Raw genomic sequence first — 19,511 nt, 5'->3', positions numbered from 1 at the left:
CTTTTTCTGGAGACTAAGCTGTGCTGGCCAGGGCAGTGGTTTATTTCCTCGGGGTTACAAGAGCAAGGTCAGTGCAGCTGAATCTGAGCTTTTGTTTGTCTCTCCCCTGCCCGTGGCAGCCTGCGGTCCGTTTCATTCATTATTAAGTTTTAAATCCACCTGACGCGAAACTTGAGCTGCGGAACTCACTCCGTGCGCAGGCTGGCTCGGCCTGACCCCCACCGAGGTGTGGGGGAACCTCACTGGCTCTGCTCGCTGGGTCCTGGGTGCCTTTGTTTTGCCAGAAACGGCCAGCCCCTGGTTTGTTTAGGTTTCCCCTGAGGCTGGACGGGCCGGCGAAGGCCGGAGAGGGTGGGCCAGGTGCTCATCTGGGCAAGGACGGCCTCCCCTGCCTGCCAAGGTGGGTTTCAGGGCCATCTGGACCCCGGGCTCATCCCCTAGGCACCCCGGATCAGGCCATCTCCCAGGGTCTCGTGCGGACTTGGGGCAAATCCAGGGGTGGAGGGGGGACAGAGCAAGCACACCCTGTTAGGATGGTTTGGCTGGGAACCCCACAGATCCTTCTCAAGCAGCCTTTGCTTACTCCTGTTTGTGCTGCTGGGTCTGATGCCACGTGCCCGGGACTTCGGCCTCCCGGGTCTGTCTGCTCCCTGTAGCAGCAGACCCAGCTCCATCCCCAAATGTGGTGCAGCAGAATTCACTAAGGCACATTTTCATTTTTTGGGGGGGGGGTGCATTTTCTTTTCTTGCACGGTTTTGCCTATGCCCCTAAGGATAAGTGGAACCTCCCACCAGGACTAGGGGCTGGAAGAGGAGTCAATCCCCAGGACTCCTTCAGGTGAGGACCTGCCTCCTTTTGGCCTCTGGGACTGCCGGTCGGTGAGGTCATTTCCGGGGACTTTTTCGCTCTCTGGCTGCACCCCCAACACCATCAGGGAAGTGCTCGAGAGCTCACCTCCTGTGGGGGGTACGGTGTCCAGCGAGGCCCACACAGGTGTCGCCGAGGAGGAAGACTTGTCTCCGTGTCTCCTCCATATCCTGCCACCCCTCTGCACACCGAGGGCCTTCATGTCCACTCGCTTCCGCTGAGCCCACCCTCCCCTGCCCCCAGGACTCCCTCCCCCGGCTCCCCCTGCAGCAGTCGGCGAGCTGTCGAGAAGCCGGCTCTGTCCTTGTTTCTGGGCGGCCCTGGGAATTGCCTCTAATCTCCTCTCCGCCTTCCCCCCCCGCAGATGGTGACGACGACCCGCAACTCTCCTGGGTCGCCTCGTCTCCCTCCAGCAAGGATGTTGCGTCACCCACGCAGATGATCGGAGATGGGTGTGACCTCGGCTTGGGCGAGGAGGAAGGGGGCACGGGCCTGCCGTACCCTTGCCAGTTCTGCGACAAGTCCTTCATCCGCCTGAGCTACTTGAAGAGGCACGAGCAGATCCACAGCGACAAGCTGCCGTTCAAGTGCACCTACTGCAGCCGCCTCTTCAAGCACAAGAGGAGTCGTGACCGGCACATCAAGCTGCACACGGGCGACAAGAAGTACCACTGTCACGAGTGCGAGGCTGCCTTCTCCCGCAGCGACCACCTCAAGATCCACCTGAAGACCCACAGCTCCAGCAAGCCCTTCAAGTGCACCGTCTGCAAGCGCGGCTTCTCCTCCACCAGCTCGCTGCAGAGCCACATGCAGGCGCACAAGAAGAACAAGGAGCACCTGGCCAAGTCGGAGAAGGAGGCCAAGAAGGACGACTTCATGTGCGACTACTGTGAGGACACCTTCAGCCAGACAGAGGAGCTGGAGAAGCACGTGCTCACCCGCCACCCCCAGCTCTCCGAGAAGGCCGACCTGCAGTGCATCCACTGCCCCGAGGTCTTCGTGGACGAGAACGCGCTGCTCACCCACATCCACCAAGCCCACGCCAACCAGAAACACAAGTGCCCCATGTGCCCCGAGCAGTTCTCCTCGGTGGAGGGCGTCTACTGCCACCTGGACAGCCACCGGCAGCCCGACTCCAGCAACCACAGCGCCAGCCCCGACCCCGTGCTGGGCAGCGTGGCCTCCATGAGCAGCGCCACGCCGGACTCCAGCGCGTCCGTGGAGCGCGGCTCCACCCCGGACTCCACCTTGAAGCCGCTGCGGGGCCAGAAGAAGATGCGGGACGAGGGCCAGGGCTGGTCCAAGGTGGTCTACAGCTGCCCCTATTGCTCCAAGCGGGACTTTAACAGCCTGGCCGTGCTGGAGATCCACCTGAAGACCATCCACGCCGACAAGCCTCAGCAGAGCCACACGTGTCAGATCTGCCTGGACTCCATGCCCACGCTGTACAACCTCAACGAGCACGTCCGCAAGCTGCACAAGAGCCACGCCTACCCGGTGATGCAGTTCGGCAACCTCTCGGCCTTCCACTGCAACTACTGTCCCGACGTGTTCGCCGACATCAACAGCCTGCAGGAGCACATCCGCGCCTCCCACTGCGGCCCCGACGTCGGCCCGCCCGACGGCAGTAACGCCTTCTTCTGCAACCAGTGCTCCATGGGCTTCCTGACCGACGCCTCGCTCACCGAGCACATCCAGCAGGCTCACTGCGGCGTGGGCAGCGCCAAGCTGGAGTCCCCGGTCGTGCAGCCCACGCAGTCCTTCATGGAGGTCTACTCCTGCCCCTACTGCACCAACTCGCCCATCTTCGGCTCCATCCTGAAGCTCACCAAGCACATCAAGGAGAACCACAAGAACATTCCGCTCGCCCACAGCAAGAAGTCCAAGGCGGAGCAGAGCCCGGTCTCGTCCGACGTGGAGGTGGCCTCCCCCAAGCGGCAGCGGCTCTCGGCCAGCGCCAACTCCATCTCCAACGGCGAGTATCCCTGCAATCAGTGCGACCTCAAGTTCTCCAACTTCGAGAGCTTCCAGACCCACCTGAAGCTGCACCTGGAGCTGTTGCTGCGGAAGCAGGCGTGCCCCCAGTGCAAAGAGGACTTCGACTCCCAGGAGTCCCTCCTGCAGCACCTGACGGTGCACTACATGACCACGTCGACCCACTACGTGTGCGAGAGCTGCGACAAGCAGTTCTCCTCGGTGGACGACCTGCAGAAGCACCTGCTGGACATGCACACCTTCGTGCTGTACCACTGCACGCTGTGTCAGGAGGTCTTCGACTCCAAGGTGTCCATCCAGGTGCACCTGGCCGTGAAGCACAGCAACGAGAAGAAGATGTACCGCTGCACGGCCTGCAACTGGGACTTCCGCAAGGAGGCCGACCTGCAGGTGCACGTCAAGCACAGCCACCTGGGCAACCCGGCCAAGGCGCACAAGTGCATCTTCTGCGGGGAGACCTTCAGCACCGAGGTGGAGCTGCAGTGCCACATCACCACGCACAGCAAGAAGTACAACTGCAAGTTCTGCAGCAAGGCCTTCCACGCCATCATCCTGCTGGAGAAGCACCTGCGGGAGAAGCACTGCGTGTTCGACGCCGCGCCCGAGAACGGCACGGCCAACGGGGTGCCCCCCGCCGCCGCCAAGAAGGCGGAGCCCGCCGACCTGCAGGGCGTGCTGCTCAAGAACGCCGAGGCGCCCAACAGCCACGAGGCCAGCGAGGACGACGTGGACGCGTCGGAGCCCATGTACGGCTGCGACATCTGCGGGGCGGCCTACACCATGGAGGTGCTGCTGCAGAACCACCGGCTGCGGGACCACAACATCCGGCCGGGGGAGGACGACGGCTCGCGCAAGAAGGCCGAGTTCATCAAGGGCAGCCACAAGTGCAACGTGTGCTCGCGGACTTTCTTCTCGGAGAACGGGCTCCGGGAGCACCTGCAGACGCACCGCGGCCCCGCCAAGCACTACATGTGCCCCATCTGCGGCGAGCGCTTCCCCTCCCTGCTGACGCTCACCGAGCACAAGGTGACCCACAGCAAGAGCCTGGACACCGGCACCTGCCGTATCTGCAAGATGCCCCTGCAGAGCGAGGAGGAGTTCATCGAGCACTGTCAGATGCACCCCGACCTGCGCAACTCGCTCACGGGCTTCCGCTGCGTGGTGTGCATGCAGACGGTCACCTCCACGCTCGAGCTCAAGATCCACGGCACCTTCCACATGCAGAAGCTGGCGGGCAGCTCGGCCGCGTCCTCCCCCAACAGCCAGGGGCTACAGAAGCTCTACAAGTGTGCCCTGTGCCTCAAGGAGTTCCGCAGCAAGCAGGACCTGGTGAAGCTCGACGTCAACGGGCTCCCCTACGGCCTCTGTGCCGGCTGCATGGCCCGCAGCGCCAACGGACAGGTGGGCGGCCTGGCCCCGCCCGAGCCCGCCGACCGGCCCTGCGCCGGCCTCCGCTGTCCCGAGTGCAGCGTCAAGTTCGAGAGTGCCGAGGACCTGGAGAGCCACGTGCAGGTGGACCACCGTGACCTCACGCCGGAGACCAGTGGGCCCCGGAAAGGCGCCCAGACGTCGCCAGTGCCCCGGGTAAGAGCCTGCCCCTGCTCCTCGGGGCTCCGCTGAGCTCTGTGTCTCCTCGTGGTGCTGCCTCTGATAGCCCGGAGAGGCCGCGCTCCCGTGTGGCGGTCAAGTGCATCCGCTCCGTCGTAGACTGCGACGTGACCCCCAGGGCTGTCCGTTCCCTTCCCGCTGTGTGATGTTGGCGTACGTTATCTATCTCTCTGGGCCGCATTTGTCGAGTGCTCATCCGCAAAAGGGGGGGGGTGACGGTCATCCGGACGTCATAGGATCGCTTTTAGGGACCCGTGGTGTAAGATAAGTAAAGGGCCTGGTGCCCTGGCTGACACACGGTTATAAATGATTATCGCCTTTCTTACAGATCTGGGGTGGACTTACTCGCTTGTTTGCTGAGTCTCCTTGGGTGAGTCCCTTTGCTCTCTGGGCTTCAGATTCAGGATTCTTTTGATAATCCATAGTGATCATCTATAAAGGGCTGAGGACCTGAGCTTAGTTCGGGCCGATCATGCTAGCTCTATGCACCAGCTGATGCTGTTATCGTCCACAGCACACATTATAGTTAGGGCGGTTGCTGGTGCATGGAAGACCCTAGGAATGGTTCCCGTGACTGTTCTCCTTCGTGGCTGATGGATCCTTTCATTCGTCATCAGATTTGTCCCGAGCACCCGTTACGTTTGGGGGGGTGCCTGGCAGTCGAGGAGAATCAGAAATGGACTCTACCTTGGGGGCTCCCAGACAAGGGGGAGAGCACAGGCCCACAGCTAGTAGGTTTCAGGGAGGCAGGGCAAGTTCGGGCCTCTGGAGGGTCCGCATGGGCTGTGGGGCCAGTGGCCAAGGTGGTGGTGGGCCTGGAGCCTGCGTGGCCCTTGGCTGTCAGCGGTACGGGCCCGGGGATTCCCAATGAGTCTGTTGCCTGTTTCCAGACTGAGGAGGTGCCAAGTGGATCTCGGGAGTATCCTTCCCTCGAGGGCCACTGCTGGTGCCACAGGCAGTAAGGCAGAATTTGGAGGAGGGCCACCCGCTGCAGGTGCCTGCTGGAAGACGGGGGTGCAGCCCTGGCTCTTCCGCTCCGGGAGCAGAAGTGGGATCAGAACTGGGGCCTGGGACTCTGGGACTTGGAGGGCGAGAATGAGAGAGAAGGAGGGCTGGAGAGAGTGGAAAGAGAATGTACGGAGACTGCCTCTGGGCAGGGGTCCCCTAGGACACTGTGCACCGGCCCTGGTCACCACCTCTCAGCTCTGCTCAGCTCCCACTGGTGGGTGGGGTTAAAATGAAAATCTGCCTCCTCCAGGACCCACCAGGGGTTCCATCTCTCCGGGCGTCTGTCCTCACCTATAAAGCCAGAGAGTGAGGGTGATAATGGTAGCGACACATAGCGACAGGGTCTGTGTCCGGGGCTGACATCACCGGGCAGGCACGGGGGAGGGGGAAGCCCTTCCGGGTTTTTAACGAGCATCTGCTGTGATTGGTCGGGGTTCGTGCCTCATCCGTGGTTAAATATTGTGACTGTGCCGACCTCAGTATTTGGCCCCGAGCTTTAAGTGAGCAAAGGAAGTGCTGGGCGCACAGGAAACATCACTTGCTATCTCTCCCATTTATGATCACAGCTCACACTTACCGAAGGATAAGGATGTGCCGAGCACTTTCTGTCCACGCCGTGACACTACCTTTACGGATGAAGAAACGGAGGCACAGAACCATTGGCCATTATTAGCCCCCAGCTGTCAAGAGGCAGAGAAGGGATTTGAACCCAGGGAGTGTGGGCCACAGCCGAGCGAGCTCTTGACCCACATTCTGCCTGGCTCTGGAGCCCATCCTGGTGGCAGGCTGGGGTGGGGTCTGGGATAGTTGCCCCCCTCGTTCAGACTGTGGGACAGTGTGGCAGGGCTGGGGCCCGGTACACCGTCCTCCCAGGTGCACCCCAGCCCCATCCCTGCCTTCCCACACTGCCCACTGTGGTGCGGGGGCTCCTGCTAGCCATGGGGCTGCTTCTGGTGCCTCCAAAGCCTTGAGCTATTGCAGCCGGCCCCTCCCCAGTCTCTGCCCTGGATTCTGCATCAAGGGCCACTTCATGAAGCCCCTAGTGTGTGCGCAAAGGCTCTTTATCATTTCCATGGCAACAACCTGGGAGCTTTGCCGTGACCTCTGTTTTGGCAGAGGTGGTCCCCAGGCTCAGAAAGGGGGAACCATCTACCCGGGGATGCACAGCTGTACCTGCCAGCTCAGGGATTCAAACCCGAGGGGGCTTGTTTTCTGGGAGCCCGACAGGCCTTCCTCTCCCTGTCCCAGGCCTTGCGAGAGAGGAGGTGAGCAGACAATCACATCTAGAGGCCTGGGCAGATGGGCCATTTGCAGAAAGGAGCTAGACAAAGCATGGAACCTCCCCAGTGGAGGCCCAGCCTCTGGGGCCTTGCCCCCTGCCTGGGCACGCCTGGGGGCAGGGGCCCAGCTGTCTGTTCACCCACCCCTCGCTCCCCTAGGACTCACGCATGCAAGAGCAGACTCTGGGGGCCGAGCGAGGGCTTGGGGGCTGGCAGGCTGGGACCCTCGGGAGTGTATCCATAGCAACCAGCTCTCAGAGGACTGGGTTCCCGTGGGGCCGAGGCTGCTGTTGGCTGGAGCGGGGAAGCATGGAGGCTCCAGCCCCGCCCCCTCCCCAGCTCTGTTTATGGGTAGTAACAACATCACCCCAACTCTAGGCCAGTGTGGGCAGATCCCAGCCCGCCATCGATTCCCCAGGTCCTCACAGTGCCAGCTGGGGCAGCCTAGGTGCTCTCGCACAGGTCAGAGGGCTTGGCCAGGCCGCACCAGCTCTCTGTGCCCTAGCCCAGGACCGTCTGGGGTGTTCTGGGACACGGAGCTGAGAAAAGCTGCTCAGAGAGCGGCTCCGGACGCAGCCTGCCTGGCATCAAATCCCTGTCCCCTTGCTCAGCAGTGCGGGGCTCTGGCCAAGTGGTTTAGCCTCTCCAAACTCCACTTTCTCCACCCTTAAAGTGGGGCTTACCAAATGATTGTGAGTCTTCAGAATGAACAGAGCCTGCACATGGTAGGTGCTCAGTAAATGTGAGCTGCCATCACGATCGTGGAAATTCAGCAGCTATGGGCTGTCTTTCCTGTCGTTCCCACTCTTCTTGTCTCCTGTCTCTGCTGGTCTCAAGCGTGTTCTCCCTCTGCCCTGGGCTCTTCTCTGAGCTTGCAGGGGCCACACAAGGGGAGGCAGCCCTGGCCGCAGGCCCCAGGGCTCAGCTCTGGTTCTCCTGGGCTGGGCTCTGGGGAGGGGGCTTATGACAGAGGAGGCGCTTTGAATGCCAAGTTCTCTCTTTCTATAATTATGTCTCCTGGTGGGGCCTGAAACTCCAGAGGAGGAGGGGCTCTCTGGGGGATAGAGAAGGGGAAGACAGACCAAGAGGAGGTATTGGGGTGAGGACGGGGTCCGGCCAGCATTGCAGTGGGAAGGAGACAGAGTGAGAGAGTCCTCACCTGCTTGTCCCCGAGCTCACGTTCCCCCGACGTGGAGGGCCAGACGGCCCTGGCCAGGTGCCTAGCGTTCAAGGCCGGAAGGGCCGTCTCGGCGTGGGGGCCTCTGGGAAGCTCGTGTGTTAACACGAGCCTTAGTGAATGTTGGTGCTGGTGAGGCTGCGCGTGCGAGTGCACACGGGGACACTCGGGAGTCTGCTGTGACCGCGGGGGTATGTCTGGGAGGGGTCCGTGCGTGTGCTCGTGCGCACACTGGGCGTGACGGATGTAGCCACCGGGGGTCCAGTGACAGAGCCGAAAGCCTTTGTGTCTCGGGATGAGTTTGGATACGTCGACGTGTGTGAGCTTGTGGTCGTGAGGACGTCCCCACTGCTCTGTGGCTGTTGTACCCGTGTGTCTGTGTTACAGGGAGCAGGTTGCTGCGTGTGTGGCGGGGGCTGGGGCTCTCGTGTGTTGACAGCGAGTCGGGGCGAGGGACGGTACATACGTCTGTTTGCACGTCTGTGCGTGTCCTCGTGGGCATGTGCATACCCGTGCATGCAGGCTGTGTGTGTGTGTGTGTGTGTGTGTGTGTGTGTGTGTGTGTGTACATCCAGGCTCTTGTGGTCAGCAACGGCCCTTCCCTTGGGAATCCCCTGGAGTCTTTCTCCCCATCAGGAAGGGCCCAGTTATCTGCAGTCTTCTTCCTGCTGCCGAGGGGGTGGCCACACGCTGGAGGACCCCTGGGGATAGCTTCTCATTCTGCTTGGCCCCTGGTGATTTTTTTTTTTTTTTTTTTTACCAAGCATAGCGACCCCCTTCATTCACCTGCCCCTAGGAGGAACAACCAAAATCACCTTGATCGTGGCCCGTCCTCCACACTGGTCTGGACCAGCCATGGCTATGGTGTGGCCTCCATGGACTTCTACCCAAGCAGAACCATGGAGAGGGCACATGGCCTTCCTTGTGCAGCAGGCCTGCTCTGGGCTTCCTTGGTGTGGAGATTCCTGGGGTGTGTTTCATTCTTCCTCACCCCTCCCTCCCTCTCTCCCTCCCTCTCTTCCTTCCTTCCCGCATCAAGGGGGTGGGGTACACATGTGGGAAGGAATGAATGATTTTGACAACGGAGAGACCCAAGATCATTGTTCTCCATGAGCACAGACGTGCAGTTGAGCTGAGATGGGGGCTTTGGGCCTGTGTCCCCCCAGAAGACCTCAGTCCCCACTGTCTCCTCTGACCTGAACATCTCTTCTGTCTCTTGTATGGCCAGAATCCCCAGCCCTGTCTGGCCCTCCAGCCTCATGCCATTCTTCCCCGGGGCATTTCCAGGCTAAATGCCTGCTTCTTGGCCACTCTTCTGAACCCCTGGGTCTTTTGCATCATTGGGGGAAGAGCCCCGGTCTTATCAGAGCGGGTTCTGGAGGCTGAGCGGAGACATTGCCTCTGGAACCGAAGCTCCCGGCACCAACAAAGACTGTTGTTTCTTCACTCGTGTGTTCCACCAGCATTTGCTCAGCATCAACAACCACTGTAATAAAAGTTAAGTCATTATGAGGCACTCGGTCTGGGACAGGCCCTGTGCCCAGTGCTGAGGATCCAGCATATAGAAGTCATCTTTGGTTCTCTTTGTTCCTTCTGTCCTAGTAGAGTGCTTTGCAACATAGTATTTGCAACTTTGCTCGTTTGTTCAACAGATGCTTCCCAAGCAGGGAGTCTCTGCTGGCCGTGGGACCTCACAGGTGGACGAAACACATCCTGGGCCTCTGGGTGCTCGTGGTGCAGTGGGGGGAGCAAACAAGTCAATTAGACACAACAAATCCGTGTGCTGATGAACTAGATGCTTAAGCATAAGCTCGGGGGCCTGGGGAGGCCCTGAACTCATCCCTGGGTGGGAAGAGGAGGCTTCTCAGCAGAGGTGACATTTGAACGGAGTCTTCAAGGATGGAAAGGGTATACTCCGAGTGGAGGACACAGCGTGGGCAAAGGCCTGGAGGTGGGACCCTCGAGGGGAGCTGCAGATGTGCTTGGAGCCACGGTGGGAGCTGAGACACTGAGCCCCCTGGTGGTTCATCCTGGCTGCATTGTTGAGGGTTGGGCCTGAGTGTTCAGCCAAGAAATCCAAAGTCCTGCTCCCTTTTCCAGGGGTGGAGGGAGGCCCCATCGTCCCGGAGTTGAAGTGGTCTTCAAAAAGCTTGGATATTTTGGATTCCAGTACCACCCTGTCCCCTTCATAAAAACCCACAGCCACCAACCTTCCCCCACACAGGCAGTACTGCCCCTGTCCACAGGGGCCTGCTTTCACAACCACCCAGCCAGGCTTACTGTTGAGAAGGAGCTCCACTCCTTCGAATGGGTCTTCAAGAAGCTCTGAAGCTTCTGATGATCTCCATTTTCCTGCTCCCACCCCATCAGGGCAGCTGGTCTCAGCTTCCTGTGTGTGGAAGCCAGCTGTAGGATCACTGCGGCCATGTGTGCCTAGGGCAAATGAGGAATTCCTCAGTAACTTCTAACACTAGGACTGGCAGGAGCAGTACCCCCTGCTCGGCCACATGGTCCTTAGGGCGGGTAAAGAGATGGAGTAGTTGGATGGGTGGAAAGATAGATGTATGGTTGGATAGGTGGATGGGTGGGTGGATGGTTAGAGAGAGAGGATAGGTAGATGGATGTAGGGGAAGACAGACAGATGAATAGCAGATGGATGGGTAGATGGAGGGTGGATGAATGAACGGGTGGATGGGTAGATGTGTATAAGTAGATGGATGATAAGATAGGTAGGTGGATTGATGGGTAGACGGATGGGTGTGTGTGTGTGTGTGTGTGCGCGCGCGCGTGCGCATGTAGTTGGATAGGTGGGTAGACGGTGGGTAGGTAGGTGGATGGATGATGGAGAAATGGATGGATGGGTAGCTAGGGGATGCATAGATGGATTTGAGCATGCTCCAAGCAGGGCAGCCTCCTTCAACTTCTTTTCCATGGTCATACTGTGTGCTCTCACCTTGGGATGGTGATTCCCATCATGGCAATTTCCCCACATCTAACAGAGGACAGCTCCCTTAGAATCTAGCCCAGTCCCCATCCCCAGGCTGGAAAGCTGAATTCCGAGGCAGGTGGGAATTGAATGGCTCAGCGAGACCTGGGAGGGGACCAGAGCCATTCCAGAAAGTCTTGAGCCAGGCTTTATGCTCTTTTCTACCTCCTGACTATCTAATTCCTTTCTTTTTTGGCTTCCAAACAGAAAAAGACATACCAGTGCATCAAGTGCCAGATGACCTTTGAGAACGAGAGAGAGATCCAAATCCATGTTGCCAACCACATGATTGGTAAGAGAGCGTTTCCTCCCACCCATGCTGGGGCCACTCATTGGGGTCTGAAATTTGTGGTTCCGATCATCATTTCACTGCTTTTATGGTGAAAGATGGAGTCACAACTGCTGTTTCAGAGACATTTCAAATGGGAGTAAAATGTAAGAGCTGAGCACTTTCTCCATCCAGCCTTCTTGTCGCAGCTCCACTCACATTAGAATCAAACTTTTGACAATCTCTTCCATTTCCCAGCATAAATTTCCCTCCATTTCTGAAATGAAGTGCTTTCCAGTTGTCAAGCACTCAGGGGCAATTATGCCTCAATTTCGTATGTCATGACATTGAATAGATTTAACTGCTCACATTTCCCTGCTAAATGTGGTGAATTCCTCAGGCACATTGTCAAAACAGAGTGCTTACAAAGTTATTTCAGTGCTTTTCCTATTCCTCTTCAAGTAGTTTTGGAATTTGGAAAAATCAGCCTTTCCAGAAGGGGGACTTGCAAAGCGCCATAGTGTTCCCTCTTGGCCTGAGGTACGGAGGGAAGGTGTGTGCTTTGCGTGGATGGGTGTGGTCTCCCTGGCGGCTGGGGGTGCCCTCAGTGGAAGAGGGAGTGCGGCTGGATTTCCGGTGAGCGTGGGGGCTTGGCCCTGGGGGATGGAGGACTTGGCGGTGAGTGCTTTGGGAGCTTCTGGAATCCTGGTGCCTTGGGTCTCCAGTGGAAGGATGATCGCCGTCTCCAAGACCCCTGCAGTCTGAGCAGTGAGGCTTCAGGTGTGGGTTGAGCATCCTGACCCTTCACTTCCTCTAATAACTTTCCATTATAGTCTTAAAAACAGCCATGCCGACCGAGAACTGTTTTACAAAACCCTTAATCGCATACATTCGAAGAGATCCATTAACCGTGAAACTCGGTGAACTCTCATGAACCGGGCACACCTGTGTAAGCAACAGCCCAGCGAGGAAGCAGAGCATTTTCGCATCCCTCCTGACCCCTCTGGGCCCTCCCCCGCCCCCAACGAAATGTTGTCACCATCCTGATGTCGAATGGCATAGGGCCTTTTGGGCCCATTTTGCATTGGATGTACATGAGATTGTATGGTCTCTGCTCGTTGGTGTCTGGCGGCTTTGGGTCATTCACGTTCGAGCCCGTAGTTTGCACATCGCCCCTTCTCATGGGTGTGTACTATTCCGTCGTGTGAACGCTTCATTTGTCTTGTCTGTCCAACTCTTGCTGGGCTTCTTGGTCATTTCCGTGTTGGAGTTGTTTCAGATCATGTGCTGCTGTGGACCTTCTCGTATGTGGATTTTGGTGAGCAGGTGCATGCGGTTTGAATGGGAAGATCGGTAGGGCTGGACTTGGCGGGTCATAGGATACCAGTAGGTCACCTTCAGTAGATACAGACGGACAGATTTCCAAGGCACTTGTGTGAAACTGCCGTCCCACCAGCGATGCAGGACAATTGCTCACGTCTGGGCCACCATCCATGTTTTCTGCAAAAGGAGCGATTGCTAAGGTCCTTCTTCAGTGAAATTGTGCTCACGGTGAGGATGGTGGCTTGTTCCCCCCCAGCAGCAGCCTTGGCACACTCGGTGGGTTTGGGTGTCCAGTGTCCCGGTGACTCTGAGTAGTTCCGACCATGTGTGGGTTGGGGCTCGCCCGGTGGTGAGGGGACCGGGGGCGCTGAGGAGGGGCAGGTAAGGCCCCGGGAGTTCAGCCTGACAGGGAGATTGGTGGCTTTTTAATTTCTTCTGTTTGAAAGCCCCCTGCTGAAGTAGAAGAAGGAAACTATCCTGTCAGTCACCGGCTGCTGAGAGTGCTTTCATGGGAGTGTCAAGGAGGTAAAGATGAAGATATCTAAAAATGTTTGCTTTTGTAGCAGGTGTTAATGTGTGTGCCTGTTTGTAAGCACGAAGGGCGAGAGCCTGGCTAATTGGACCACAGTGATTTCAAAGGTGCTTCCCCCACCCACCCCCCCTTCCACCTTTCCTTCTGCGCAGAACCTGGAAGCCATGTGTCCTCAGGTGGAAGGCGAGGGGTTTGCTCCTAACTAGAGAGATGGGCTGGGCGATGGGAAAGGGGGGCTGGAGGGGCATCCGGAACTGGGTGTGAGCTGGGTGCCGGGCTCCCGAGGGAGGCAGTCCCGTCTGAGGGCTGGGCAGCGCCCCTCACCCCAGCCTGCTCCGCCGTGCTGTGAGCCGGCCTCGTTCCCAGGATACACAGGGGGCAGGCAGCAAGGAGCTGCTGGTCTCAGAGCCTGAGAGTCCGAGTGAGACTTTCATGCATTGCAGAAAGCGTCACCATGCCGTGTCCCCATGCAGCGTGGGCTGGGGGCCCCATGTGAGCCATGTCTCTGGTGGCAGGGTGTGGTCTTTTGCTCTAACCTGCCCTCCCCACCTGCCGGCCCTGCCCTGGCCTCATCAACTCCATTTATCAAAGAACTCTGACTGAGCACTTCTTGCATGCAGAGTGCTGGGGTGGTCTCAGGTGATCCAGGGAGAAGGGGACCCGGTCCCCGCCCTCAGGGACCTTATGGCACCCTGTAGGAGACACCATGGCACATACATCATGCCGGGAAGGGAAGTGTCCCTGGGTGACAACGCTGAGCCCCACCACATGCCAGGTACCCTAGGTGGGTGCTCTCCTCCGTCTCATCGAGGAGCTTCAGTGATGTATCCAAGTTCTTCCAGAGATGAAGCAGCAGAACCAGGGTCTGAATTAGGCTGGGCTCTCTCCACTGTGTGTGGCTCCCTGCCAGGGTCTGTGGTGGGAAGGACCCAGTGCTGCCCGCAGGGGAAGCTGACGGCATCCGGCGTCCAGGTACACACAGTGCCGGGAGGTTGATGCTCCCAGAACGAGGACTGCTAAATCCAAAGAGGTCCGTCAGAAAGGCCTGGGTGTTGAAGGCAGAAGAGGAGTTTTCTCTGTGGCAGGGCCCATCACTGGCAGAGGGCGCAGCTTTGACAAGGAAGGCCAGTCACCGGAGAACAACAGCCTCGGAGGGCTCAGCAGAAGCAGGTCCTCGCAGGGTGCACTGTTAGATGGAGGAGACGGGGAGCAGTGTCTGTGGGAGGACTGTGGGGTGAGCCAGGCTCAGAGGCAGGAGCAGAGGAGGGAGTTTGGGGGGCTGGAGGAGTCTGACCTCGCTGGGATGGAGGCCTCTTATGTGGGAGCATCATGGGCATTAGGGTGGGGAGGTAGATTGGGACCAGGCCACAGAGGGCCTTGAATGCCAAGTTAAGGGGTTTGGGTTTGGACTCGACCCTGCAGGCTGGGGTCCAAATCTGGGGTCCCTTGGCTGATGTTTTTTTGGCTGCTCTTGAAAAACCAGAAGAGGGGGCTGCCAGGGCCCTGAGTTCCCATATGGTGCAGCTGACAGGAGTGCGGTGGCAGCTGGGATCGCGTGTTCCCAGGCACCACAGTCCCCACCCATCCCTATTGTATTTTAGGGGCTGCTTTGCTCATTTGTGTCCCCAGCCTGGTCCCCGTGGGCACCTGAATGTGCAACATTGGGCTTAGGCACTAGGGAGCCATTGAAGGTTTGGGAGCAGAGTATGGCCTGGACGTAGCTGAGTACTTGAGGGAGATGAATCTGGCTGCAGTGTTGAGGGGAAGCAGATAGAAAGGAACAGAGATCCACCTGGCCTGGTCCAGAGGTGGGGGGAATGAGACCAGGCGAGGAGAGAGAGGTTGGTGATAGAACCGATATTTGGTTTGTGCGGTGTACCTACTTGGCCCTGGTGGCTTGGGGAAGGTGGCAGGGGGCAATGGTTGGGGATAGGAATGGAAGAGTAGTGGGCCCAAGAGCCCCAGCTGGGGCTGGCTCCGAAGTCCCAGTAAATCTGTTGGGGCCCAGTGTTCCTGTGGACAGCTTCCCCTGCTGAATGGCCCGAGGCCAGAGTGGATGCCTGCAGCTGGTTGGGGGCAAAAGCCCCCCTTAGCAGCACTAAGGGGACTTGGCGGGTAGAAGTGGCACTGTTCAGCTTGATGGCCTTCTCATAAACGTGGGGCGCAGGGGGTCTGAGGCTGGCCTCCCCAGGGATCCGGACTGCTGGAGCCCTCCCCTGGGGGATGCTCAACTGGCCTTTTTATAGCGGGGGGCCTCTTCGTGGCTCTGCAGCCTCCAGACCCTGGGAGTTGTGATGACTCAGGGACGCTTCTCCTTGGGAACATTTTCCCAGAACCCTCTCCTGGCTGCTGCTGGCCAGGGAGTGATTTGGAGCCGATAGAAAGGCAAGGGTTTTTTGAGACCTTTTCAGCAGCAGGGTTGCCTTTGAAATCCCCCCTCCCCACAGGGAACGAGGCCCCCTTCTCTGGGCTTCCCCCAGCTTTTGAAATGGTTTTAGACACCCCCTTCCCCAGCAGGCACATCAAAAACTTGGAGCGGTCCACAGCCCTGTTCGGTGGCCTCCCGCAGGGATGACGTGGCCCCACCCAGCTGCCCTTGCCCACCATCCACTGCCTCCACATCTGGAAGGAGGGCCCCCTCCTCGCCCCCGAAATGTCTCCGCACGAGGCCTGCCTTGGGCTTCCTGGGCCCCCTTCCAGTGGCTGGAGCGGGGGAGCGTGTCTTCCTCTGCGTGTTGAACATGTGGGCACCTGAGGCCTCAGACCCCAAAGAAGCTGATTTGCCAGGACTGCGCCTGCCTGTTTCTCAACTGCCCGTGGATGTTTCTCCTCTCGGTTCCTGCGGGGCGTGGCTGGATAAGGGGTCTGAGAACTTGTCCTTGAAATAACGGACTTGCTCTGACCCAGGTCGGCCCTAAGGGAGTGACTCAGCCTCTGGGCCCTGGTGTCTTTACCCAGGGCTTCACAGGCCCCTGGGGGGAGCCCCGAGGAGGGTCAGGGCTGGGAAGGGACAGTCCTCAGGGAACCTTGACAGGAACGTTCACCCTCTATGTCCTTGGAAAGTGGCTGCGGACTCTGGCAGGCAGCCAGCCAGGCCAGAGTCAGACTCGGCCCAGGGGGGCATTAGGCATTCTGGGGATGTTGTTTTCCTGGTCACATCAGCCCCATTCCCTGGGTGCCTCTGAGGACTAAGCTTTGCTGTCGGCGGTGAAGAAATTGAGGGCACCTGGAAGATCAGCCTCTCCCACCCCCTGCTCGGGCCTTTAACATCCTGTGCCCCTGTCACATGTTGGGCTGGTGGTCCTTGTCTGTCGTCCCCTCCATAGCCCTTCCCTCGCTCGCTGTGGCAGGATGGGCCGTGGTCCACATGGAGGGTGTGTGTGTGTATGGGGGGGCTTCTGTCTTCTAAGTCTCTAAGAAGCACATCCGTAGAGGCACATTGAAATCCCCACTCTTTCTGCGGCTGCTTGCATGCCCAGGACCCGTGCTGAAGGCCTGGCCTGCAGCATTTGGGAGGGGACGGAAGGTCTGGTGTGGAAATCAGTGTCTCGGCCTCCCACCAGGGAAATACAAAACCCCTCAGATATAACTGAAGAGGAAAACACATGACAAGGACAAGGAGAAGGGGTTCCTGTGTACTCTCTACCGCAAACACATGTTGCTGAACGGGGCTGTGTTAGGCGCTTCCATGGTGCTTTTGATTCAGGGAATGCTGGACCTAAAACATCTGTCTACCCGTAAGACGTGATGAAACCGTCTCCCTGTCCCCCCAGAGATTACATTTCAAGTTCTGGAACTGCTCTGTCAGAATAACAAGCCTGTATCATCCCATTCTTTTTACATTTTTTAATTTTAATTTTTCCAAAATCCCCTTAGCAGCCCCCAAGGCTGAGAGGAGTCAGTTTCCCTGACTTTGAGCCTCATTGGTTGGTTTGAGGAGGCTGTTGATCAAGCACTTTGGTTTATGAAGGACCCATCATTTCTGGATTTTAAAATAGTGGAAATGTTCTTGTTTTCATAGATTTCTTCTTCTTCTTCTTTTTTTTTTTTAAGAGGGGGAAAGGCCTCTGTAGGTGGGGTTTCCTCTAATAATAACCTCAGTTCAGTAAACATGATTGAGATCTTTGGAGGAGCTCAGTGAGGAACCTCTCCTCTCATTCAATTGGGGAGATAATAACCCCAAAGGAAAAGTTCTATGTAATGTCACAAGTGTGAGATACGGAAGCTCAAAGGATAGGCGTGTTGCCGAATCTGGGCATCCAGGAAAACTTCCTGGAGGAGGTGACACCTAAGAAGATGGGCAGTAAGGTGGAAGGGGTATTCCAGGCAGAGAAAACAGCAGAAGCCAGTTCATAGAGAAGAGCCCCATGTAGTATGTGGGGGAAATCACAGACAAAGCAGTGTCACTTCAGGAAAAAATCATGAGACAGGAGGTGGGCAGATCACAGAGACAGTGCAGCGGGGTCGGTGAGAGAAGATGAGGGTGTTGGTTAGGAGGGTGTGGGTTTGAGAAACGTTTAAGAGGCAAAACCAGCAGGATTGGGCAAAATTGAATGGGTGTGGGAAGGGGAGAAGTTAGGAATGACTTCAGGGTCTCATGGGACCAAGTTTTGGGTGACAGGTAGAAGATGCTACTGTGCCCGAAGAAGAGCTGGTTGTTGCAGGGCTGGCAAAGATGGCCCTAATAATGACCTTGCGGGTGAGGCTGCCTGAGTCCCGGGCCCAGGCGGCAATACCTGCACGCCCGCTGTCACACTCACCCCTACAACTGATGAGGGGTCACTGTTATTTTTCCTCTCTTGGACTTGGGGAGCTCACGGGGCTCGTCTGTTGTCAGTAAGTTGCAGAGGGGAGATTGGAATTCAGGAACTCATGAAAAGGGAGTTCAGTTTTCATGTAACTGAAAAGTCTCAGGATTCCTTGGGGAAGAGGCTTCTGGAATCCTCTGAACTCCGACACCTGAACACTCATCATACTCGAGGGGCTTGAGTTTGTGTGTGATCTGACCCTGCACAAGATGCTCACGGGCGATCCGCGTGCTGCTGTCTGGCTGGCGGTCGCCCACATGGGCCGAGGGCTCAGGAGAGAGGCCTGGGCTGGAGAAGGGGTCTGGAAGCATCCGCTGATATGCTGAAGGCAGCTGGGAGGCGCATGGTGTCATCGGCAACGAGAGAGCCGAGTACTTCGGGCAGCACTGCAAAAGGCCACGGAGAGGCCCACGGCAGGGAGGCTGAAGAGGGTCTGCTGGACTGTCCTGGGCAAGAAGAGCAGGGTCAATGGAATCGGATGGAGGAGGGAGCTGGGGGCTACGGGGGAGACCAGCAGTGTCGCGTCACCTTGCCAGGTTCCAGGCTGGGAAGGGAGGGGGAGAGGCAGGAGCTGCTGGGGTCCGAGGGTCCCAGGAAGCTTTTGAATTTTTAAGAGGGAGACACCAGAGTGTGCTTCTAGGCTACGGGGAGGGCATCACTGGGGAGAGGAGGAGGAAGGTCGGAGAGGAGCTAGGGATGGTGCCAGTCCTGGAGGGGCAGGGACCGGGGCCCTGGCACCCGCCCACAAGCATGGCCTTCTCTTCTTGCTTTTCGTTGCCATGGACGTGGTGGCTTGTCCTGCTGGACAGACTTTCCCGAGTGCCCTTTTTGGTCATTTGGCTGCTTGGGAGCCACTGATGCATGGGCAGCGTCCCTTGCATCTGCTTCTGGCTGAGCCTTACTGGAGTGAGGGCAGAAAACAAGGGTCCCGTGGTCTGTGGTGGCCCCGGGGCTCGACCCCTCTGCCCTGGGCTTCCAGTGGGGTGCCAGAGCCGTACCCTGGACCCCCTTCCTCAAGTGTCTCTCGGGCCCAGTGGGGAGGGAGGGGGAGACCTCCTCTCCCAAGGGGGTCGGTGTGGCCCTCACTGGCCGATCAGTTCATAGGTCCCTGCCCGCTCTGGCTTCCAGCTCCTCTGCCTGGGGCGTGGGGGTGGGGAGAAGGGAGGTGGTTCCCCAAAGACACACAGGTGCGCTGGGAGCCTGAGTTGGAGTAAGAATCCAGAATCACTGATGGGAGCATTTTCTAAACAAAGACTCCTTTAGGAAGTGACTGATTTTAATTTATCCAGTAGAGCTTTTTTAAAAAAAAATTTTTTAATTTAAATTCAATGTAGTTAACATATAGTGTGTTCTTAGTTTCAGGAGTAGAATTCAGTGATTCATCAGTTGGATATAATACCCAGGGCTCATTACATGGAGTGCCCTCAATGCCCATCACCCAATTACCCCATCCCCCTAGCCTCCAGTAGAGCTTTATTAAGCACCAACTGTTTGCTCCATCTGCTGTAGCTATGAATATTAATGTGAAATAGAATATGCAGGTGGGCGCGCGCGCACACACACACACACACACACTCAGAATGTAGAACTCTACAGTCAGTCACAGCGGTTAAGAGCACTCCCAGCTCATGGTTGTGTCACTTCACGGCTAACCAAGC

At 57.8% G+C, this 19,511-nt stretch overlaps 1 protein-coding gene across 1 annotated transcript in view; it reads left to right on the top strand.

Moving 5' to 3' along the window:
• ZNF423 (zinc finger protein 423) overlaps positions 1 to 19,511 on the top strand; it is a 263,374-nt gene that overhangs the window by 125,000 nt on the left and 118,863 nt on the right. The window contains exons 3-4 of the mRNA XM_032424418.1: positions 1,233 to 4,447; positions 11,130 to 11,214. Coding sequence (XP_032280309.1) covers positions 1,233 to 4,447; positions 11,130 to 11,214 — 3,300 coding nt within the window. The remainder of the gene's footprint in view (positions 1 to 1,232; positions 4,448 to 11,129; positions 11,215 to 19,511) is intronic.

Source organism: Phoca vitulina, unplaced genomic scaffold (genome assembly GCF_004348235.1).
Source record: "Phoca vitulina isolate PV1807 unplaced genomic scaffold, GSC_HSeal_1.0 scaffold30, whole genome shotgun sequence".
NCBI lineage: Eukaryota > Metazoa > Chordata > Mammalia > Carnivora > Phocidae > Phoca > Phoca vitulina.
The sequence above is the reverse complement of the archived record's forward strand: the minus strand, read 5'-3'. Positions and strand labels throughout refer to the sequence as shown.